This window comes from Hyla sarda, chromosome 11 (genome assembly GCF_029499605.1).
Source record: "Hyla sarda isolate aHylSar1 chromosome 11, aHylSar1.hap1, whole genome shotgun sequence".
Lineage (NCBI taxonomy): Eukaryota > Metazoa > Chordata > Amphibia > Anura > Hylidae > Hyla > Hyla sarda.
The window spans coordinates 97,253,849-97,278,711 of NC_079199.1; the positions used below are offsets into that span (position 1 = coordinate 97,253,849).

The 24,863-nt window shown below is 44.1% G+C and overlaps 1 protein-coding gene across 4 annotated transcripts; it reads left to right on the forward strand.

Annotated features, from left to right (window-relative positions):
- The first annotated feature begins 362 nt into the window (after window positions 1-362).
- On the forward strand, window positions 363-20,678 carry BNIPL (BCL2 interacting protein like). Of its 4 annotated transcripts, none has more exons than XM_056545029.1 (10): window positions 363-1,017; window positions 6,218-6,316; window positions 6,423-6,484; window positions 10,013-10,234; window positions 10,907-11,074; window positions 12,932-13,034; window positions 14,239-14,370; window positions 15,811-15,897; window positions 17,085-17,183; window positions 18,484-20,678. In XM_056545029.1, the coding sequence occupies exons 2-10, from the start codon at window positions 6,276-6,278 to the stop codon at window positions 18,506-18,508; spliced, it is 939 nt and encodes a 312-aa protein (XP_056401004.1). In that variant the 5' UTR covers window positions 363-1,017; window positions 6,218-6,275; the 3' UTR covers window positions 18,509-20,678. The 4 variants fall into 4 exon arrangements, with proteins under 4 accessions (XP_056401004.1, XP_056401005.1, XP_056401007.1 ...); XM_056545030.1 differs by having other exon boundaries at window positions 6,221-6,316; XM_056545032.1 differs by lacking the exon at window positions 17,085-17,183.
- The last annotated feature ends 4,185 nt before the right edge of the window (window positions 20,679-24,863 follow it).

Consider the following 24,863-nt stretch of genomic DNA (forward strand, 5'->3'; position numbering starts at 1 on the left):
AGTTCGTGACGAATCGAATTTACTGTAAGTTCGCTCATCTCTACTAGTGACCTATCCGCTATTTTAATCCGGGCTGCTGCACTTATGATTCCATTCGGCCATAGAAAACAATGGGGTCGCTACTCCCGTTAACACTATAACAACTGTTGAAAACGGGACGCCAACGGACTAATGGGGCCACAAACGTAGTGTGAACCGACGCTAAACTGGAAGTACGACCATAGGGGGAGATTTATCAAAACCTGTCCAGAGGAAAAGTTGCCCAGTTGCCCATAGCAACCAATCAGATCGCTGCTTTCATTTTCAGAGGCCTTGTTAAAACTGAAAGAAGCGATCTGATTGGTTGCTATGGGCAACTTTTCCTTTGCACAGGTTTTGATAAATTTCCCCCGATATCATGTGAATACAGGCCAAGGCTGTACGTCAGGTGTAGATAGCGGCAAAGTCTCATGAAAACCTGCATCCTTAATTACATTTACCACACACACCCTCTGTAGTCAGAGCTGCCCCTTTAATTAGACCCCTCCCTCTTTACCGGCTACACTTCAGATTTAAACACAAGCAGCGGGTTATGGGAAGCAGGAACAAGGGGGGTTTAAATTGTGGATTGAGGGGGTGTGGGTTTGTGTCGGCGATACGTGAGTACGTAGAAAATACGTGACGTAAGACAACCATATACTTTTGACTGCGCTAAATAATTGCGTCAAAATTAGACCAAAAAAAAATAAAATAATAATTTCCCGCCCTAATGAGTCTCTTGTAATAGACAGACAGCAAGTTAGTTTATTATAAGAATGCCTAAACTCTGTACACGTGTATCCCTGTATACATGAGGTGGCGGTGCCGCACCGGGCCGTGTGTACACAGTAATGTCCGCAGCAGGCTGATCGTCCTGTTACCAGGTAACATAAGCGTTTTTTGGGAGTTGCCCATTATCCTGTACCCTCCCTACCCCCCAGCTACATGATGTCAGCCGCCTACTCCGGGGTCACCTACCTGGCTCCCTGCACTCAGCCTGTGAGTATCTGTTCAGCATTATATGGCGCTTTTAACTACTCTATTGCACATATTTAGTAGAAACTGGCAATAAGGAACAATTCACAGTAAAAGCAAAAAAGGCAGTGCTAAATATACAGTGATCCCTCAACTTACAATGGCCTCAACATACAATAGTTTCAACATACGATGGTCTTTTCTGGTCCATTGTAAGTTGAAACCAGACTCAACATACAATGCTACGGACAGTCCAGATCTGTGAAACGTGTCAATGGCTGGAAAAACCGACCAATCAGAATGGGCATTCACTGGTAAAACCCCTGTATTACTGAAGTGTATGCACTGACTGGTGTCTGGTAGCGCCCCCTACAGTACAGGGAGGTATTACATGCTCTGTACTCTTTACCTGTATTACTGTAGTGTATACACTGACTGGTGTCTGGTAGGGCCCCCTACAGTACAGGGAGGTATTACATGTTCTGTACTCTTTACCTGTATTACTGAAGTGCATGCACTGACTGGTGTCTGGTAGTGCCCCCTACAGTACAGGGAGGTATTACATGTTCTGTACACTTTACCTGTATTACTGAAGTGTATGCACTGACTGGTGTCTGGTAGTGCCCCCTACAGTACAGGGAGGTATTACATGTTCTGTATACTCTTTACCTGTATTACTGAAGTGCATGCAGAGACTGGTGTCTGGTAGCGCCCCCTACAGTACAGGGAGGTATTACATGTTCTGTACTCTTTACCTGTATTACTGAAGTGTATGCACTGACTGGTGTCTGGTAGTGCCCCCTACAGTACAGGGAGGTATTACATGTTCTGTATACTCTTTACCTGTATTACTGAAGTGTATACACTGACTGGTGTCTGGTAGGGCCCCCTACAATACAGGGAGGTATTACATGTTCTGTACTCTCTACCTGTATTACTGAAGTGTATGCACTGACTGGTGTCTGGTAGTGCCCCCTACAGTACAGGGAGGTATTACATGTTCTGTACACTTTACCTGTATTACTGAAGTGTATGCACTGACTGGTGTCTGGTAGTGCCCCCTACAGTACAGGGAGGTATTACATGTTCTGTACACTTTACCTGTATTACTGAAGTGTATGCACTGACTGGTGTCTGGTAGTGCCCCCTACAGTACAGGGAGGTATTACATGTTCTGTACTCTTTACCTGTATTACTGAAGTGTATGCACTGACTGGTGTCTGATAGCGCCCCCTACAGTACAGGGAGGTATTACATGTTCTGTACTCTTTACCTGTACCAGGGTATCTGCTCCTTTGGACACCAGGTGAGGGCGACTCCATGTTACTTTTTTAGGACACTGTGTACTGTATAGGACCCTGAAGAAGCTCCTGTCCTCTACATAGACCAGTGTTTCCCAAGCAGTGTGGCCCCAGCTGTTGCAAAACTACAACTCCCAGCATGCTCGGACAGCCTTTGGCTGTCCGGGCATGCTGGGAGTTGTAGTTTTGCAACAGCTGGAGGCTCCCTGCTTGGGAAACACTGACATAGACAGTGATTTACAGCTCCCAGCAGATCTTTCTTACTTTTATATGTAAGGATTTGCTTTATCTATATTAGTTATCTACTTATTTTTCTTTAATCCTCACTTTTCCCTATTTTTGGATGACATTTTGGGGCTTCAGAACCAATTACCAGGTTTCCATAGACTTCTGGTCTCAACATACAATGATTGTCCTGGAACCGATTTAATATTGTAACTTGGGGGACCACTGTATGTGTGTGTGTGTATATATATATATATATATATATATATATATATATATATATATATATATAATCTCTTCTGTTTGCAAATAGAGATGAGCGAACTTACAGTAAATTCAATTTGTCACGAACTTCTCGGCTCGGCAGTTGATGTTTTCCCTGCATAAATTAGTTCAGCTTTCAGGTGCTCCGGTGGGCTGGAAAAGGTGGATACAGTCCTAGGAGACTCTTTCCTAGGACTGTATCCATTTTTTCCAGCCATTCGGAGCACCTGAAAGCTGAACTAATTTATGCAGGAAAAGTCATCAACTGCCGAGCCGAGAAGTTCGTGACAAATTGAATTTACTGTAAGTTCGCTCATCTCTATTTGCAAATCTGGAGGCTTACTACGCACAAAGGAGTGGTAAATTGGGTACCCTATATGCACGGGTAAGGAAGGGTTATTCCTACGCATATTCAATAAGGGGGTACTCTGCTCACATTTTAATGCACAGATGAGGATCATTTACATAACCCTTCTCTGTGCTGGGGTTTGCTCCACCACTTGCCGCAGCAGCAGCCGCCGCCGCACCCATAACAACATAATAAGGGTAATCACTTGTAAGGACCTGCAGCTCAGGCTCCCATCATCTGACTAATCCAGTGGGTGTTAACTACTCATGTGCCGGAAAGGTTTTCCTGACTAATGGAAGTCGCCCAGTTTATGGCGGCAGCTCCAGTCACGTAAAAAAAAAAAGCCGACTGTCTGGTCTCGCGTCTAGAACGGAGACATTGCCCATAAGCAACCAATTATAACTTGGTGGCAAAAAAAATTTTCGGAAGAAAAAAAAAGTGTGTGATTGGTTCCTTGTAGATTGGTGGCCTTCCAACTGCGGACCTTCTGTTGTAGCAAAACTACAACTCTCAGCATGCCCGGGCAGCCAACAACTTTTGCAACAACTTGAGGCTCACAGTTTGGAGGCCAGGCTAAGTTTCCATTTTTATTTTTTTAATGAATTTTTTATTTTTTTTAAATGCCCCAAAAAAGTCACAAATGTCGCTCTGTGTTTTTTTCGGTGAATAAAAACCCACAAGCGCTACGGCCAGATGTCAGTTGCAAGTCAGTAGGGATTTGTGAATCGCCATGCCCAATTGGCATTATATATACAGTGATCCCTCAACTTACAATGGTCTCAACATACAATAGTTTCAACATACGATAGTCTTTTCTAGACCAGTGTAACTTGAAACCAGACTCAATATACAATGCTATGGAATCTGTGAAACGTGTCAATGGCTGGAAGAACCGACCAATCAGAATGGACATTCACTGGTAAAACCTGTGTATTCCTAAAGTGCATGCACTGACTGGTGTCTGGTAGCGCCCCCTACAGTACAGGGAGGTATTACATGTTCTGTACTACTCTTTACCTGTATTACTGAAGTGTATGCACTGACTGGTGTCTGGTAGCGCCCCTACAGTACAGGGAGGTATTACATGTTCTGTACTCTTTACCTCTATTACTGAAGCGTATGCAGTGACTGGTGTCTGGTAGTCCCCCCTACAGTACAGGGAGGTATTACATGTTCTGTACTCTTTACCTGTATTACTGAAGTGTATGCACTGACTGGTGTCTGGTAGCGCCCCCTACAGTACAGGGAGGTATTACATGTTCTGTACTATTTACCTGTATTACTGAAGTGTATTCAGTGACTGATGTCTGGTAGCGCCCCCTACAGTACAGGGAGGTATTACGTGTTCTGTACTCTTTACCTGTATTACTGAAGTGTATACACTGACTGGTGTCTGGTAGCGCCCCCTACAGTACAGGGAGGTATTACATGTTCTGTACTCTTTACCTGTACCAGGGTTAGCTGCTCCTTTGGACACCAGGTGAGGGCGGCTCCATGTTACTTTTTTAGGACATTGCGAGTTCTGTACAGGACCCTGAAGAAGCTTCTGTCCTCTACATAGACCAGTGTTTCCCAAAGAGGGTGCCTCCAGCGGTTGTAAAACTACAACTCCCAGCATGCCTGGACAGCCGAAGGATGTCCAGGCATGCTGGGAGTTGTAGTTTTGCAACAGCTGGAGGTACCCTGGTTGGGAAACACTGACATAGACAGTGATTTACAGTTCCCAGCAGATCTTTCTTACTTTTATATGTAAGGATTTGCTTTATCTATATTAGTTATCTACTTATTTTTCTTTAATCCTCACTTTTTCCTATTTTTGGATGACATTTTGGGGCTTCAGAACCAATTACCAGGTTTCCATAGAGTTATGGTCTCAACATACAATGGTCGTCCTGGAACCGATTAATATTGTAACTTGAGGGATCACTGTGTATATATATATATTTTATTTTTTATTTTTCTCCTCACTGGCGTTTTTGGGCTCAAAATTGCAGCATGTTAAGGCTATGGCGTTTTTTTTTTTTTTTTTTTCTCTTCTTCTTCCATGGAGGTCTATGGGAATGCAAAAAATGCCATAAAATGCCATTCTTGAGTCACATGATGAATGAATAACATGACTACAGGGGGTAAAAGACTAAATCCTACTATTTTTGAAAAAAAATAAAAAAAAACACAAAAACTACATCTTGGGAGCGCAAAATGGGAGGAAAGTTATTTTCTTTAGGGGGGGGGGGGGGGGGAACACAAGAAAAAGGCCAAGTGGAAACCAAGCCTCATAGATGATAATATATGGTGGATGTCTCCAGCATCCTATCAGGCGCCATTTTCTGTGGTGATTTTCCCGCTGTGGTGACTATTTTATTGACATGAAAAGTTTTTATCGGAAGGTTAAAGAGGTCGGGCATGGTGACAAATGGCAGCTAGGATGTGCTGTAAAGTGGTGTCGGCCATGTTGGATGTTGAGTCAGCGGACAAGCAGATCCACAGAAGCCTCACATAACAAAACATAGTTAGGAAGGGTGGGTTCACACCACGATTTTGCTATACGGTTTCATAAAAAAAACAAAAAAAAAACCATATGCAACCGTACAGAAAACCGTGCCCATAGACTTCCCATTCGGCTGTCCGGGCATGCTGGGAGTTGTAGTTTTGAAACCTCTGGAGGTCCGCAGGTTGAAGACCACTGATGAAAGGATTGACAGGCAGTGCTGATAAAGGGGGGGGGGATGATGACGGGGGTCTGGATGATAACAGGGGGGGAGGGGATGATGACAGGGGGGGATGATGTATTTCCTACCCTAGGCTTATAGTCGAGTCAATAACTTTTCCTGGGTTTTTGGGGTGAAATTAGGGGCCTCGGCTTATACTCGAGTATATACGGGATTTATTTATGTTTTAAACTTCACAATGGTCTGGAACAGTGGTCTCCAAACTGTAAACCTCCAGCTGTTGCAAAACGACAACTCCCGGCATGCCCGGACAGCCTTCTGCTGAATGGTTTTCTACCGACGGGTTCTGTACATGTGAAGGAAGGACAGGGATGGAAGTATACGTCTATATAACTCATTGTCCCATTCTCTCCCAGCAGCTCTAGTGGTGTCGCACAACGTTCCGCAGCCTCCTCCAGCACAAGTATTGATGACATGGAGCTGAAAGAGGAATGGCAGGACGAAGAGTTCCCAAGGTTGGTCAACTAGATCATAATAAATAACATACTGTCCCCCCCCCCCATCTCCGGACCCCCACTGGGCTTAAATACATATGGTTTAGTATGACATCTCTGTTTCTAGGCCCCTGCCAGAGGAGACTGTGGCAGAAGAGGACATAGATTCCAAAGAAGAGGATCCCTCAGGTAAGACATAGTCGTGCTGGGCTGGTGGGGTATGATCTGTGAGATGAGGGTCTCCCGGCAGCACAGAGTATTTCAGGAGACAGATGTGGTAAGCTTGTGGGGGTATAGGATATATGGGGTGTAGCTGTGCAGTGATGAAAGGGTGCTGGTTTAACCTGGCGTGACGCCAGGGTGAGGGCTCCTCTGTATATGCTTGTCCTATCGCCCCCCGTCCCAAGAGCGATAGGGAGGTATAATAAATGATTGTCCACAACCGGAGGTTTCAGAAAACTGTCGGAACTTTTACTGCAGGTTTTATGCAGAAACAAACAGGAACAGTCTTTGTACATTCAGAGTCTATGGAGATCCTGACAGTTGGTTGGGACCTTGTGAGTTTTAAGCTCAGGAGATTTCTATGCGCTGTTCCGCTGGATTTAGGGGATTGAGATTAGGTCGAGCAGTCACGCGGACTTTAGCGGGGAGTTTTATTATAACTCACGGTTTAGTATTATCAGGCTTCGGCCTGGTCTTGTCTTTGTAAGCTGCACGGATCTCTCCTCTCTGATAGTCCGGAACCCAAGAGGATTGGCTGCAGCTCCCTTATATGGGCAGAATCTGTAGAGAAAAGAAAAGAAAGGACCGACGGACGGCGCCTCGTGTATTTACCCTCAATAGATCGGGTGGTGGGTGGGGGGGGAACCCCACGGGGCTTATAGATGGCCGCTCACCTTGAGATCTATGCAAAAAAGCATATCACCCACGATATAATCTGGGTACTGTAGTACGAGTCGCTGCTATGCCGATGGGTTGCAGGAGGAAACAAGTCGTCCTGGGAGTCAATATTAGAAGTAGAGCAGGAAAAAACCCTCAGGTATGGCGCTGCAGACTCTTGTAGACAGATGAGGCGGATGCCAAAGGTAATAGGAAAGTCCTCAGCAGGACATTTTATTAAAAAAACAATAAAATGGACAAGATTACGCGTTTCGGGAGGATCCCTCCCTTCCTCAGATCAGGACCTTATATGGGCAGGGGCTGGCCTTGAGCTCATTGGTCCATACCATCTGTCAGTCACTTTACACAAGGAATTATGGTCTAGACATGTGACCACACACGTGACCTAGGAAGGTCCTTTAACATACCTTAATAGAATTAACATTAGTCATGTGACCTAAGGTCCTGCGACACTATATACAGAATTAAATATATACAACTAAACATCATAAAATTAAAGAAGGAAGAGGTGACTAGGGGCTATCCCACCAGGAGGACCCTACCGGAACAAAGTAACTCTGACTTTGAGTACCACCATACAAGGTACGGTATACTATACGGTACCGGGACACCACACAGACGAACCGGGTTGGTGGGGTATGATCTGTGAGATGAGGGTCTCCCGGCAGCACAGAGTATTTCAGGAGACAGATGTACCGGGTTGGTGGGGTATGATCTGTGAGATGAGGGTCTCCCGGCAGCACAGAGTATTTCAGGAGACAGATGTACCGGGTTGGTGGGGTATGATCTGTGAGATGAGGGTCTCCCGGCAGCACAGAGTATTTCAGGAGACAGATGTGACGGGTTGGGGGGGGGTAGTGACCTGTGAGATGAGGGTCTCCCAGCAGCACAGAGTATTTCAGGAGACATGTACCGGGTTGGTGGGGTATGATCTGTGAGATGAGGGTCTCCCAGCAGTACAGAGTATTTCAGGAGACAGATGTACCGGGCTGGTGGGGTATGATCTGTGCGATGAGGGTCTCCCGGCAGCACAGAGTATTTCAGGAGACAGATGTACTGGGTTGGTGGGGTATGATCTGTGAGATGAGGGTCTCCCAGCAGCACAGAGTATTTCAGGAGACAGATGTACCGGGCTGGTGGGGTATGATCTGTGAGATGAGGGTCTCCCAGCAGCACAGAGTATTTCAGGAGACAGATGTACTGGGTTGGTGGGGTAGTGATCTGTGAGATGAGGGTCTCCCAGCAGCACAGAGTATTTCAGGAGACATGTACCGGGTTGGTGGGGTATGATCTGTGAGATGAGGGTCTCCCAGCAGCACAGAGTATTTCAGGAGACATGTACCGGGTTGGTGGGGTATGATCTGTGAGATGAGGGTCTCCCGGCAGCACAGAGTATTTCAGGAGACAGATGTGACGGGTTGGGGGGGGGTAGTGACCTGTGAGATGAGGGTCTCCCGGCAGCACAGAGTATTTCAGGAGACAGATGTACTGGGTTGGTGGGGTATGATCTGTGAGATGAGGGTCTCCCAGCAGCACAGAGTATTTCAGGAGACAGATGTACCGGGTTGGTGGGGTATGATGTGTGAGATGAGGGTCTCCCGGCAGCACAGAGTATTTCAGGAGACCGATGTCCTGGGTTGGTGGGGTATGATCTGTGAGATGAGGGTCTCCCGGCAGCACAGAGTATTTCAGGAGACCGATGTCCTGGGTTGGTGGGGTATGATCTGTGAGATGAGGGTCTCCCAGCAGCACAGAGTATTTCAGGGGACAGATGTACCGGGCTGGTGGGGTATGATCTGTGAGATGAGGGTCTCCCGGCAGCACAGAGTATTTCAGGAGACCGATGTCCTGGGTTGGTGGGGTATGATCTGTGAGATGAGGGTCTCCCAGCAGCACAGAGTATTTCAGGGGACAGATGTACCGGGCTGGTGGGGTATGATCTGTGAGATGAGGGTCTCCCGGCAGCACAGAGTATTTCAGGAGACAGATGTACCGGGTTGGTGGGGTATGATCTGTGAGATGAGGGTCTCCCAGCAGCACAGAGTATTTCAGGAGACAGATGTACCGGGTTGGTGGGGTATGATCTGTGAGATGAGGGTCTCCCAGCAGCACAGAGTATTTCAGGGGACAGATGTACCGGGTTGGTGGGGTATGATCTGTGAGATGAGGGTCTCCCGGCAGTACAGAGTATTTCAGGAGACAGATGTACCGGGTTGGTGGGGTATGATCTGTGAGATGAGGGTCTCCCGGCAGTACAGAGTATTTCAGGAGACAGATGTACCGGGTTGGTGGGGTATGATCTGTGAGATGAGGGTCTCCCGGCAGTACAGGGTATTTCAGGAGACAGATGTACCGGGTTGGTGGGGTATGATCTGTGAGATGAGGGTCTCCCGGCAGCACAGAGTATTTCAGGAGACATGTACCGGGTTGGTGGGGTATGATCTGTGAGATGAGGGTCTCCCGGCAGTACAGAGTATTTCAGGAGACAGATGTACCGGGTTGGTGGGGTATGATCTGTGAGATGAGGGTCTCCCGGCAGTACAGGGTATTTCAGGAGACAGATGTACCGGGTTGGTGGGGTATGATCTGTGAGATGAGGGTCTCCCGGCAGCACAGAGTATTTCAGGAGACAGATGTACCGGGTTGGTGGGGTAGTGATCTGTGAGATGAGGGTCTCCCGGCAGCACAGAGTATTTCAGGAGACATGTACCGGGTTGGTGGGGTATGATCTGTGAGATGAGGGTCTCCCGGCAGCACAGAGTATTTCAGGGGACCCACATGCGAGATTCTGTTTGACGCTTGATCTGTGATCGGCAGCTTGTCCTCCCAGTACGCTGGATCTGTGCGGTAACCGCCATATGAAGAAACGACTGTCCGCCCCAGATATCACCTTTAACCTGGACAACAGCCAGGAGTCCGCCGTCTCCAGCGACACCCGCGACACCACCACCGAGGAAGACTTCGATTTTGACATCGATGACCTGGAGACCCCAAACAGCAGCGAATTACTAGATGTGAGCCACGAATTTGAGTGGGAAGGTAGGTTTGCAAATTCTTCTATATAGGCCTGGTCATGTGATCACGCATTACGGCAGTGTTTCCAAACCAGGTCATGTGATCACGCATTACGACAGTGTTTCCAAACCAGGTCATGTGATCACGCATTACGACAGTGTTTCCAAACCAGGTCATGTGATCACGCATTACGGCAGTGTTTCCAAACCAGGTCATGTGATCACGCATTACGACAGTGTTTCCAAACCAGGTCATGTGATCACGCATTACGGCAGTGTTTCCAAACCAGGTCATGTGATCACGCATTACGGCAGTGTTTCCAAACCAGGTCATGTGATCACGCATTACGGCAGTGTTTCCAAACCAGGGTGCCTCCAGACGGCCTTCATTATAGGCCCGCGCCTCTGGGTCACGTGATCACGCATTACGTCAGTGCGTCCCAACCAGTGAGCCTCTAGCTGTTGCACAACTACAAATCCCAGCATGCCCGGACAGCCTTTGGCTGTCCGGGCATGCTGGGAGTTGTAGTTGTGCAACAGCTGGAGGCACGCCGGTTGGAAAACGCTGCATTACGGTAAGGCTGTACATATACTTTTTACTACCTGTGCTGTGTATCTAATCCCACAATGCAGTGTATCTAATCCCACAATGTGTATCTGATCCTACAACGTTGTGCCCCGATCTCCTTCTCTGCAGATGATCTCCCGAAGGTGAAGGGAGGTGAAGAAGATGTTTCCTTTGTTGAAAACCGAGTGACGGACATGGAAGATCAAAATGGCCGCAAATGGAGGATATTTCTGATGGGGGAGCACAAGGTGGATATGACGGCCATCGAACCGTATAAGAAAGTCGTATCCCCTGGAGGTAACTAAGGGGGAATAGTGTATAAATCTAATCCTGTCGTGTAATGTATCTAATCCTATCAGGTGATACTGTCTGCTGGACCTCTGTATCTAATGTTATTATAGTTGATTCTGTATGCTGAGCACGTGTATCTAATTATATCCTGTGTGATGCTGTCTGCTGAACCAATGTATCTAATCGTATCAGGTGATAATGTCCGCTGAACTGCTGTATCTACACCTATCATGTGTGATACTGTCTGCTGAGCATGTGTATCTAATCCCATCAGGTGATACTGTCTGCTGAGCATGTGTATCTAATCCCATCAGGTGATACTGTCTGCTGAGCATGTGTATCTAATCCCATCAGGTAATACTGTCTGCTGAGCATGTGTATCTAATCCCATCTGGTGATACTGTCTGCTGAGCATGTGTATCTAATCCCATCAGGTGATACTGTCTGCTGAGCATGTGTATCTAATCCCATCAGGCGATACTGTCCGCTGAGCATGTGTATCTAATCCCATCAGGTGATACTGTCTGCTGAGCATGTGTATCTAATCCCATCAGGTGATACTGTCCGCTGGGCATGTGTATCTAATCCCATCAGGTGATACTGTCTGCTGAGCATGTGTATCTAATCCCATCAGGTGATACTGTCCGCTGAGCATGTGTATCTAATCCCATCAGGTGATACTGTCCGCTGAGCATGTGTATCTAATCCCATCAGGTGATACTGTCCGCTGAGCATGTGTATCTAATCCCATCAGGTGATACTGTCTGCTGAGCATGTGTATCTAATCCCATCAGGTGATACTGTCTGCTGAGCATGTGTATCTAATCCCATCAGGTGATACTGTCTGCTGAGCATGTGTATCTAATCCCATCAGGTGATACTGTCTGCTGAGCATGTGTATCTAATCCCATCAGGTGATAATGTCTGCTGAGCCGCTGTATCTACATCTATCGTGTGATACTGTCTGCTTAGCATGGGTATCTAATTCTATCGTGTGATACGGTCTGCTAAACATGTGTATCTAATTTTATCGTGTGATACGGTCTGCTAAACATGTGTATCTAATTCTATCGTGTGATACGGTCTGCTAAACATGTGTATCTAATACCATCATAGTTGATTCTGTCTTCTGAGCCTGTGTATGCATTTATGTCCTGCTGAGCCAGTGTATCTAAGCCAATCACGTGTGATACTACCCTTCTAGCACCTTGTCCTGATGAAGGGCCCATTTTGGGCCAGAAACGCGTTGACGTGCTTTCCATAAACGCTACTCCTTATTATAACCATAAGAGTTTGGTCTCTTCCAATTCCATTGGTCCAGCGCTGCAAGAAAAATATCCGTTTTTTTTTAATCTACCTCATCACCCAGACATGTGTGACACTTCCCTGCTGAGCTGCTGTATCTAAGCCTGTCATGTGGAACAGCACAGCCAATTCTGTGTATATCTGAACCTGTCATGTGACACTGCCTGCTGAGCTGCCGTATCTAAGCTTTTCATGTGTGATACAGTCTTCTCAGCTATCATGTGCGATACCGTCTGCGCTTAGCTGAAGCATCTATCATGTGGGATACTCTCTGCTCGGATACTTTGTTCATCTAGGCCTATGAGTTGTGATACGGTTTGGGGAGCACATGTATCTAATCCTACATAAGATTTTTCTTTTTTTGCTTTCTGACTACATGTATCTAAGCTTATCTCGTGTAATACTGTTTACTTCCAATGTATCTATATAAATGGAGCCTCCAACACAGATGTGGACCTAGACTAAGCCTGTCGTGTGAATCCGAGCTGCTCATGTGATACTTGTGATACACCTCTGGCGGTACATTTATACACCCAATTCCTGCGTCTCTTTTTCCAGGTTACTATGGCGACGGGTTGAACGCCATCATTACGTTTTCCTCCTGTTACCTCCCCGAGAGCAATATCCCAGATTATCAGTACATCATGGACAATCTCTTCAGGTACGTGCAGCATACAGCCCGGCCACTAGGGGCAGCATCTTCGCACTGAGGCTGCATTTGCGAGTTTACACATGTCTATGCTTGAAAATTGTAACCGGGTAACTCCAGCTGTTGCAAAACTACAACTCCCAGCATGCTGGGAGTTGTAGTTTTGCAACAGCTGGAGACACCATGGTTGGGGAAAACTTAAAGGGGTTATCCAGGAAAAAACTTTATATATATATATATATATATATATATATATATAAATCTCAACTGGCTCCAGAAAGTTAAACAGATTTGTAAATTACTTCTATTAAAAAATCTTAATCCTTTCAGTACTTATGAGCTGCTGAAGTTGAGTTGTTCTTTTTTGTCTAAGTGCTCTCTGATGACACCTGTCCCGGGAACCGCCCAGTTTAGAAGCAAATCCCCATTGCAAACCTCTTCTACTCTGTGCAGTTCCCGAGACAAGCAGAGGTGTCAGCAGAGAGCACTGTTGCCAGACAGAAAACAACAACTCAACTTCAGCAGCTGATAATTATTGAAAGGATTAAGATTTTTTAATAGAAGTCATTTCCAAATCTGTTTAACTTTCTGGAGCCAGTTGATATGAAAAAAAAAAAAAAGTTTTCTTGGAATATCCCTTTAAGCTGATATATGTTACTCACTAGGCCATACATATTCTTTGTCTTTTTTTTTTATATATCTAGTTTCAGTATTTGGCTCACAAATCCCCTGCTCTGCTGCTCACTCATTCTGACATCCACTGCTCAGGAAGGGGTGTGTCCCAGACAAGCACTGAGCCCGCCCTCACTCACCTTTCATTCTACTTCCTCCCTGAGTTTGCTGTGCTGTGTCTCTTCATCCAATCACTGCAGGCTGCTCTGTAACCCCCTCCTCTCTGTTTTCATGCTGCAGTCTGATAGGACAGGAGTGAGCACAGAGGAGTGCTAGTCCCGCCCTCTCTTCCTGGACTTTGTCCCTGCCTGGGCTTCACCTGGACAAAGATGATTCTGCAGCTGGACAGGATTATGTTCTGGATGCTATGGGGACCCCTAGTGGTCTTTTTTATATTTTTTATTTTTTTTAATATGCCATGATTCCTATAAAAAAGGAAATATTTTTTTATATATAAGTTATATTAGAAAGGTTAATGTTTTGCCATGATGTACAACATATAAAAGGTTAATACATTTCTATATGTGTTGTGCTATACATTTAGGTACATCATTGGAACCCTGGATCTTCTGGTTGCAGAGGACTACATGATAATCTATCTGAACGGATGTACCCCCCGCACCAAAATCCCCCCCATCAGCTGGATCAAGCGCTGTTACCGGGCCACAGGGAGACGGTAAGGACTGTGGTACCCAATACACTTGCACATGGATCTCCTATATACAGGGCCGGCTCTGCCTATAGGCAAAATAGGCAGCCGCCTAGAGCGCCTTCTTGATGGGGGCGCCGCTCTGCATACTGCAAGAAAGATAGACAACCAGCATCCAAACCACTCGCTCAGCCTGCAGCATAAGGAGGAGGTTTGTTACAGTGTGTCACCCCAGTAGTAAGGAGATTACATGAGGAGGAGGTTTGTTACAGTGTGTCACCCCAGTAGTAAGGAGATTACATGAGGAGGAGGTTTGTTACAGTGTGTCACCCCAGTAGTAAGTAGATTACATGAGGAGGAGGTTTGTTACAGTGTGTCACCCCAGTAATAAGGAGATTACATGAGGAGGAGGTTTGTTACAGTGTGTCACCCCAGTAGTAAGTAGATTACATGAGGAGGAGGTTTGTTACAGTGTGTCACCCCAGTAGTAAGGAGATTACATGAGGAGGGGGTTTGTTACAGTGTGTCACCCCAGTAGTAAGGAGATTACATGAGGAGGAGGTTTGTTACAGTGTGTCACCCCAGTAGTAAGGAGATTACATGAGGAGGAGGTTTGTTACAATGTGTCACCCCTGTAGTAAGGAGATTACATGAGGAGGGGGTTTGTTACAGTGTGTCACCCCAGTAGTAAGGAAATTACATGAGGAGGAGGTTTGTTACAGTGTGTCACCCCAGTAATAAGGAGATTACATGAGGAGGAGGTTTGTTACAGTGTGTCACCCCTGTAGTAAGGTGGGGCTTGTAAAAGGGTGTGCCAATGGGTGGCATCAAGGGGCAGCAAAATTAACTTTTGCCTAGGGTGACAAAAATCCTTTCACCAGCCCTGTCTAGGTACAATCATTATAGCAACTGAATAGGGACAGTGTGGATGTTAAAGGGGTACTCCCCTGGAAATGTTTTTTAAATCAACTGGAGCCAGTAAGTTAAACAGATTTGTAAATTATTTCTATTAAAAAATCTTCATCCTTCCTGTACTTATCAGTTGCTGTATGCTTCACAGGAAGTTCTTTTCTTTTTGAATTTCCTTACTGTCTGACCACAGTTCTCTCTGCTGACACCTCTGTCCGTGTCAGGAACTTTCCAGAGTAGGAGAGGTTTTCTGTGGGGATTTGCTCCTGCTCTGGACAGTTCCTGACATGGACAGAGGTGTCAGCAGAGAGCACTGTGGTCAGACAAAAAGGAAATTCAAAAAGAAAAGAACTTCCTGTGGAGCATACAACAGCTGATAAGTACTGGAAGGATTACGATTTTTTATTAGAAGTAATTTACAAATCTCTTTAACTTTCTTGCACCAGTTGATTAAAAAAAAAAATGTTTTTCATGGGAGTGCTAGGGGCAAATTCCCATAGACTGCGGACGCCCTGGGTAACCAAAGAGTTTGCAGACCTTATTTATTTTGTTTTTAAGGTTAAAGAAAAATCTGAAGTCGGTCCTCGTCGTGCACCCTACGTGGTACGTGAAAGCCCTACTGGTCATCACAAGGCCTTTTATCAGGTTAGTGTTTAAAGGGGAACTCCAGATAAAAGAGAATCAGTCACATGTTTGTGTTGGCTAGCCTTAACACAATACAGTGTTTGCCAAACCGTGCGTCTGCGGCTGTCGCAAAACTACAACTCCCAGCATGCCCGGACAGCCGAGTTGTAGTTTTGCAACAGCCGCAGACACACTGTTTGGAAAACACTGACACAATAGGAAGTGGGGGATAGGATGGAGTGACATAGTGTTTGTCCCCTGACAATAAGCAATGATCAGCCGTAATCTATGGGGGACATTTGATATTAAAGGGGTATTCCGGCATTTAAAAAAAAAAATCATATTTTGCTGGGGCTAAAAAATAAATAAATTAAAACTATACTTCCCTACCTCCGAGCCCCCTACAGCTCCGGCTGGTCCCCCTCTTTTTCCTGCTTCCGAGGTGAGCGAGGGCAGGACCTGCCCACTCAGCCAATCACTGGCCGAGACATGACAAGGCAGCAGCCATCAATTGGCTAAGCGAGCAGGTCCTGCATTCAAGCACTCGTCTCAGAAGTGGGAAAAAGACAGGAGATCGGGGGAGCAGACAGAGCTGCGAGGGATCAGAGGTAGGTCAGTATAGTTTTGTTTTTTTTCTACTTTAAATATAGATATAGAGATATAGATATATATATGTTCAACAAAAAGGACCGCACTCCCGGGGTGTCCGCGGGTGCAAGCTGGTCGGGCCCAGGTCAAGAGCCCCCACAAACAGGTAGCAAAGCAAAACAGCAGCACTCCGACTTAGATGAAAGCGTGTCAGGCTTTATTCATCAGATGCCACGACGTTTCAACCGTCTCTCACGGTCTTTTTCAAGGCTTGACAAAGACCGTGAGAGACGGTTGAAACGTCGTGGCATCTGATGAATAAAGCCTGACACGCTTTCATCTAAGTCGGAGTGCTGCTGTTTTGCTTTGCTATATATATATATATATATATTTTAAATTTTTTTTTTTAATTATGCCAAAATACCTTTTTAAAGCTATGATTACATGGCGGAATCCGACAAACAGCGGGCATCGGCAAATCATGCCGGCGTTAGGATTGCTTAGAAATGCGGTGTCAGGCAAAATCATTGGGTCGAGGACAACAGTTTGATGTATTTTTTAACGCGTTATTTATTTATGATTTTATTTAAAACTTTTTTTATTATTTTTTTCTTTTAAAGCTCCAAATTTGGAAAAAAAGTGAAATTTGTCAACAGTCTAGCGGATCTGTCGCAGCTCGTTTCGTTAGATAGGGTTCACTTACCGGACTGTATTCAAGAGTGAGTCCTTGTTTTTCATTTTATATATCCCAATTGAGGGCTCAGGCTGCTCATCTGTTGTTCTCTTACTTTACACAGCTCTATTAGAACCATGATAAATAACACCTACCTTAAAGGGGTATTCCAGGAAAAAAACTTTTTTTTTACATATCAACTGGCTCCAGAAAGTTAAACAGATTTGTGAATTGCTTCTATTAAAAATCTTAATCCTTTCAGTACTTATGAGCTGCTGAAGTTGAGTTGTTCTTTTCTGTCTAAGTGCTCTCTGATGACTTCTGTCTCGGGAAACGCCCAGTTTAGAAGCAAATCCCCATAGCAAACCTCTTCTACTCTGTGCAGTTCCCGAGACAAGCAGAGATGTCAGCAGAGAGCACTGTTGCCAGACAGAAAACAACAACTCAACTTCAGCAGCTGATAATTATTGAAAGGATTAAGATTTTTTAATAGAAGTAATTTACAAATCTGTTTAACTTTCTGGAGCCAGTTGATATAAAAAAAAACTTATTTTTTCCTGGAATACCCCTTTAAAAGGAATGTGTCATTAAAAAAGAACCTATTGCCCATTTTAAATCAAGTTTTTATATAAAAAAAAATTTTTGGGTGGTGGTTTTTCTCCTTTTCCATTTTTTACTATTTCTATTTTAAAACTATCCTGATATCTTGCAGTTCCCTTTCTGGCCACTAGGCCTAAAACTAACCCGAGACTTCCTGTCCTGTACAGATAATTTCCCAGCAGTCTCCTCCTTATCTTAGAGTACAGTATAAGGTGACACCGATGTATAGATAACAGAGGGACACGCAATAGCTGTTGCTCACAGATCAGCCTCCCCCTCCCTCTAGAATGACCTCTGCAAAGGGCACAGAGAACACCCAGACAACTCTCCCATTCTTATCAGTGGGACAGCTTCAGTCTATTGTTGCCTATGTCCACGGGGCTTGCTGTAAAGGATATCATCAAATGCTGTGACAAATAGCTCAGGCAAGATGGCCGCCCCCATTAGATCGTACAAAAAAATATATAATAATAAAAATAAAAAATAGAAAAAGATCAGTAAAACCTTTAACTCTATCTACTGGAGAAGTGTTTCCCAACAAGTGCGCTTCCAGCTGTTGCAAAACTACAACTCCCAGCATGCCCGGACAGCCAACGGCTGTCCGGGCATGCTGGGAGTTGTAGTTTTGCAACAGCTGGAGGCGCACTTGTTGGGAAACACTGTACTGAAGTCTAAAATCCACATTCTATTTAATCATCATTACTACTTGCATTTTTCATTTTTTTTTTCTGCTTCTCCTTTTGCAGGTTGGACCATGAATTAAACCGATAGCTCCCTGGATAAAAGTTGTGAATGTAGAAAAATTTTTTACACCATAAATTGCACAAGATCTGGACAATAGGACGTAACACGGAGACACGGAGCGACTGCGCTCATCGCACTGGAAATAGCACAGATGAGTGGCTGTAAATACCGACAACACTGTAGACACCAGTGGCAACAGAACAGCGCCACCTGGTGGCCAAACTCTTGGGAATGTTTATACAATGTCATACAGTGAAGCTGAAGCAGTGACGGGATCCGTAGACGTTACGTTCTCATTGGGACTGTGTCCTGTAAAGGTTTATTCGGACTCCCTCTTCCTCTTTTTGTATGCGGTGAAGTCTATGACGTGGAATTTGTAGAATGTCCTATTACGAAATGTTTACATACCTATATTTATGCGTTCTTATGTCACGGTAATCTCTTTCCTCTCCGTGTCTCTTTATATATTGCACTTTGGGTAGTAATAATCTTGGAAGGAGGACCACCAAAAATTCTGTATAGTTTAAAAGAAAGAAAAAAAAAATCCCCATGACAACACTTCCTGCCCCTGTGGTCTGACACATCAGTGTTGTCATAGGGACATTGGGGGAGATTTATCAAAAGTTGTGCAGAGGAAATGTTGACCAGTTGCCCATAGCAACCAATCAGATCGACCCTTTAATGTTTAAAAAGTCCTCTGAAAAATGAAAGAAGCGATGTGATTGGTTGCAGCAAATCAACTTTTCTTCTGCACCGGTTTTGATAAATCTCCCCCACTGAGCTTCACCTCAACCAATTAACTCTTAAATCCCCATGACAACCCTTCTTGCTCCTGTGCTCTGACAGATCAGTGTTATCATAGGGACTTCACCTCAACCAATCATCTCTTAAATCCCCATGACAACCCTTCCTGCTTCTATGCTCTGACAGATCAGTGTTATCATAGGGACTTCACCTCAACCAATCAACTCTTAAATCCCCATTACAACCCTTCCTGCCTCTGTGCTATGACAGATCAGTGTTATCATAGGGACTTCACCCCTCAACCAATCATCTCTTAAATCCCCATGACAACCCTTCCTGCTCCTGTGCTCTTACAGATCAATGTTATCATAGGGACTTCACCCCTCAACCAATCATCTCTTAAATCCCCATGACAACCCTTCCTGCTCCTGTGCTCTGACAGATCAGTGTTATCATAGGGACTTCACCTCAACCAATCAACTCTTAAATCCCCATGACAACCCTTCCTGGTCCTGTGCTCTGACAGATCAGTGTTATCATAGGGACTTCACCTCAACCAATCATCTCTTAAATCCCCATGACAACCCTTCCTGCTCCTGTGCTCTGACAGATCAGTGTTATCATAGGGACTTCACCCCTCAACCAATCATCTCTTAAATCCCCATGACAACCCTTCCTGCTCCTGTGCTCTGACAGATCAGTGTTATCATAGGGACTTCACCTCACCTTCATCTCTTTCATTTTCTTACGGTTAGTAAAATGACAATATAGGTTGTGAACGTCTGTGACGTCCAGTGGTCCCTGGGATCACACAAAGGTATTGGGGCAGGAAGTGTTGTAATAGGGACACAGGCCTCTGCTAAGAGATCACAGTTTAACATGACTTATTAAAACGTTTGGGTATGTGTTCTTGTCAATAAACTTTATTGACCTAGTCCCATAATACAGTGGTCCCCAATCGAGTCCTCAAGGTCACAATTGCATTCAGGGTTTTTTCAGTAACTCCACTGGAATAGAACAGGGAAAAATGAAAACCCTGTACAGCCTTCGGCTGTCCGGGCATGCTGGGAGTTGTAGTTTTGCAACAGCTGGAGGCACCCTGATTGGGAAACACTGCCATAAGGACTGGGCTGGGGACCTCTGCTGTAGTGGACACTTGGTATCTTACATACCCCTACGCCATTTGCTGCAGCTAAGGGCTGTCAGGAATTCTGGGAGTTGAAGTTTTGCAACATCTGGAGGGTCACCAGTTTGAGACCCCTGCCCTACATGTATAAAGGTGCCATCTTGTTACATATAAGAATAGTCTATATTTTGTTAGGGTCCTTCCCCTTGGGCCTGGGTGCTACAGTGCCATGATATTTTCAGTTTAAGCAAGTGACACTTTTTTTTTATAGGGTGGAACTCCCTATTTTTTTTTATTTTTTTTAAATTTATTTTTTTAAATCAACTGGTGCCAGAAAGTTATACAGATTTGTAAATTACTATCTAAAAATCTTAAAGGGGTATTCCAGGAAAAAACTTTTTTTATATATCAACTGGCTCCAGAAAGTTAAACAGATTTGTAAATTAATTCTATTAAAAAATCTTAATCCTTTCAATAATTATCAGCTGCTGAAGTTGAGTTGTTCTTTTCTGTCTGGCAACAGTGCTCTCTGCTGACATCTCTGCTTTTCTCAGGAACTGCACAGGGTAGAAGAGGTTTGCTATGGGGATTTGCTTCTCCTCTGGACAGTTCCCGAGACACATGTCATCAGAGAGCACTTAGATAGAAAAGAACAACGCAACTTCAGCAGCTCATAAGTACTGAGAGGATTAAGATTTTTTTAATAGAAGTAATTTACAAATCTGTTTAACTTTCTGGAGTCAGTTTTTTCCTGGATAACCCCTTTAATCCTTCCAGTACTTCAGCTGCTGTATACTACAGAGGAAGTTGTGTAGTTCTTTCCAGTCTGACCACAGTGCTCTCTGCTGACACCTCTGTCCGTGTCAGGAACTGTCCAGAGCAGGAGAGGTTTGCTATACTCTGTTTTATCCATACTCTGGACAGAGGTTTGCTATACTCTGTTTTGTCCATACTCTGGACAGTTCCTGACACGGACAGAGGTGTCAGCAGAGAGCACTTGTGGACAGACAGAAAAGAAATTCAAAAAGAAAAGAACTTCCTCTGTATTATACAGCAGCTGATAAGATTTTTATATAGTAGTAGTTTACAAATCTGTATAACATTCTGTCACCAGTTTATTTGAAAACTTAAAAAGTAAAAATTATTTTTTTATTTTCTTTATCTGGAGTACCCCTTTAATCTCTCATTGAATCCCACCACACCACTTTGATAGCCAGACTTGACAACCATTTTTCCATCTAGAACACCAGGCTTAGTAGCAGTTGGGTTCAAGGTTACAATAAAAAGGAACATTGGGAAAAAAAAAAAATAAAAAAAAATAAATAAATAAAAAAAGATTAAATAATAATGCAAAAGGCAAAATTTTTTATAATCAATGTGAATGATGGTAGGTTGGGGAGATTTACTAATGATAGTTATTTTTGTACTGGATGCTCCCTGTGCATTGTACTTTGTTTCTTCCTGTCATCTTCTTTCTTGCTTTATTGTTGCATTTTATTACATAATTACGAACAGCAGTGTCCATAAATTATTGACTTAGAGATTGGCAAATGACGATGTTTGAATAAAAAATAAAAATAAAAAAAAAGAGTGAAAAAAATAAATAAAATTAAATTATATATATATATATATATATATATATATATATATATATAAATAAAATTAAAAAAAATAAATAAAATTAAATATATAATGTGTGTGTGTGTGTGTGTGTATATATATATATAATACATAATTTTTATATATATATATATATATATATATATATATATATATTAGGAAATATTTTGTTTCGTCATTTGCACATCTCTATTTGAAAGTCCTCGCGGCGTCCTCTCACTGCCTCGCTCAGCGTAACTTTTTTAATTGGGTGTGTACATTCTATATACGTGTATATACCAGGTTTCTATTAGATGCTTTACGTTGCATTTGACTATTTGTATGTTTCACGTTTTCTATTTCAATTTGGCTGAAGTTTAATAAAGTTCCTTTTAATATGGCGATCTATTTTATTTGTGCAAATTTTACGGCACGGGGGCATGAATTAAACATTTCTGGCTCTAGACGGTGCACAGTGACGTTTGTACATCGCCACCTGGTGGCAGAAACAGGCCACAGTCAGAGACCGCCTTTTTTTTTTTTGTGAACCTGTCAAAAAAATTCATGCTGCCTGAACAATAGGTAACATGAAAATAGCACAGGAGACATGATGTCTCTCTACCACAGCTTCCTATCTACCCGAGAGGTCTCTCCCTATAGTGACAGAAGTATTAGAGCAGTGTTTCCTGACCAGCGTGCCTCCAGCTGTTGCAAAACTACAATTCCCAGCATGCCCGGACAGCCTTTGGCTGTCCGGGCATGCTGGGAGTTGTAGTTTTGCAACAGCTAATGGCACCCTGTTTGTAAAACACTGTATTAAAGTCTAATGTGGAGGCATTGGTGTATAACTGTTATTTATTATTTTCCCATAATACCTCTGGCTTTCCAGAAAAAGAAGTGTTAAGTCACATCTCAGCATTTAGTACAGCTCTGAGTTCTAAGAGCAGCAAGTGATAGATCAGTGACATGGAACTTCTGTCCCTGAACTCACCCTACAGAGTCCTATGAGATGCAGCTTCAGCCTGTTTCCTCGTCATAGGTTTCTCCCTTCCAGCTCCTACAAGAATGAGGCAGGAAAGGGTGGAGTCACATCTCAGCACTTAGTACAGTTGTGAGTCCTAAGTACAGCAAATGATAAATCAGACACATAGAACTTCGGTCCCTGAACTCAACCTGCAGAGACTCAGTGTATTCCTATGAGATGCAGCTTCAGCCTGACTCCTCGTGTGAATTATAGCCTCAGGAAACTGACAATTACTACAATTACAACTATAATTCACACAGGCCACCAAAATTTGACAATGGAAGACTGGAAGAACGTTGTATGGTCTGATGAGTCTCGATGCAAACTGTGACATTCAGATGGCAGGGTCAGAATTGGGTGTAAACAACATGAAAACATAGATCCATCCTGCCTTGTATCAGTAGTTCAGGCTGGTGAAATGGAGTGTGTGTGGGGGGGGGGGGGGGGCATTTTCTGGGCACACTTTGGGCCCCTTAGTACCAATTGAGCCTGGTATAAACACCACAGCCTACCTGAGTATTGTTACTGACCATATCCATCCCTTTATGACCACAGTGGAGCCATCTTCTGATAATACAATGAGGTCACTGGACTCCAATGGCCTCCACACTCACCAGATCTCATCCAATAGATCACCGCTGGAATATGGTGGAACCGGAGATTCTCATCATGGATCCGACAAATCTTCAGCAACTGTGTGATGTCATCATGTCCATATGGAAGGACTGTGTGATGTCATCATGTCCATATAGAGGGACTGTGTGATGTCATCATGTCCATATGGAGGAACTGTGTGATGTCATCATGTCCATATGGAGGAACTGTGTGATGTCATCATGTCCATATGGAGGAACTGTGTGATGTCATCATGTCCATATGGAGAAACTGTGTGATGTCCATGTCCATATGGAGGAACTGTGTGATGTCATCATGTCTATATGGAGGAACTGTGTAATGTCATCATGTCCATATGGAGGAACTGTGTGATGTCATCATGTCCATATGGAGGAAGTGTGTGATGTCATCATGTCCATATGGAGGAACTGTGTGATGTCATCATGTCCATATAGAGGAACTGTGTGATGTCATGTCCATATGGAAGAACTGTGTGATGTCATCATGTCCATATGGAGAAACTGTATGATGTCATCATGTCTATATGGAAGAACTGTGTGATGTCATCATGTCCATATGGAGGAACTGTGTGATATCATGTCTATATGGAGGAAGTGTGTGATGTCATCATGTCCATATGGAGAAACTGTATGATGTCATGTCTATATGGAAGAACTGTGTGATGTCATCATGTCCATATGGAGGAAGTGTGTGATGTCATCATGTCCATATGGAGAAACTGTATGATGTCATGTCTATATGTAGGAACTGTGTGATGTCATCATGTCCATATGGAGGAACTGTGTGATGTCATCATGTCTATATGGAGGAAGTGTGTGATGTCATCATGTCCATATGGAGGAACTGTGTGATGTCATGTCCATATGGAGGAAGTGTGTGAAGTCATCATGTCCATATGGAGGAAGCGTGTGATGTCATCATGTCCATATGGAGGAACTGTGTGATGTCATCATGTCCATATGGAGGAACTGTGTGATGTCATCATGTCCATATGGAGAAACTGTGTGATGTCATCATGTCCATATGGAGGAAGCGTGTGATGTCATCATGTCCATATGGAGGAAGTGTGTGATGTCATCATGTCCATATGGAGGAACTGTGTGATGTCATCATGTCCATATGGAGGAACTGTGTGATGTCATCATGTCCATATGGGGGAACTGTGTGATGTCATCATGTCCATATGGAGAAACTGTGTGATGTCATCATGTCCATATGGGGAAACTGTGTGATGTCATCATGTCCATATGGAG

Excerpts from the sequence above, each read along its gene's own strand:
- BNIPL (XM_056545029.1), top strand. The coding sequence starts at position 6,276 with ATGGAGCTGAAAGAGGAATGGCAGGACGAAGAGTTCCCAAG. Across the intron at positions 6,317-6,422 it reads CAGGACGAAGAGTTCCCAAG|GCCCCTGCCAGAGGAGACTG; the intron begins GTTGGTCAACTA and ends CTCTGTTTCTAG. Across the intron at positions 14,371-15,810 it reads TACCGGGCCACAGGGAGACG|GTTAAAGAAAAATCTGAAGT; the intron begins GTAAGGACTGTG and ends TTTGTTTTTAAG.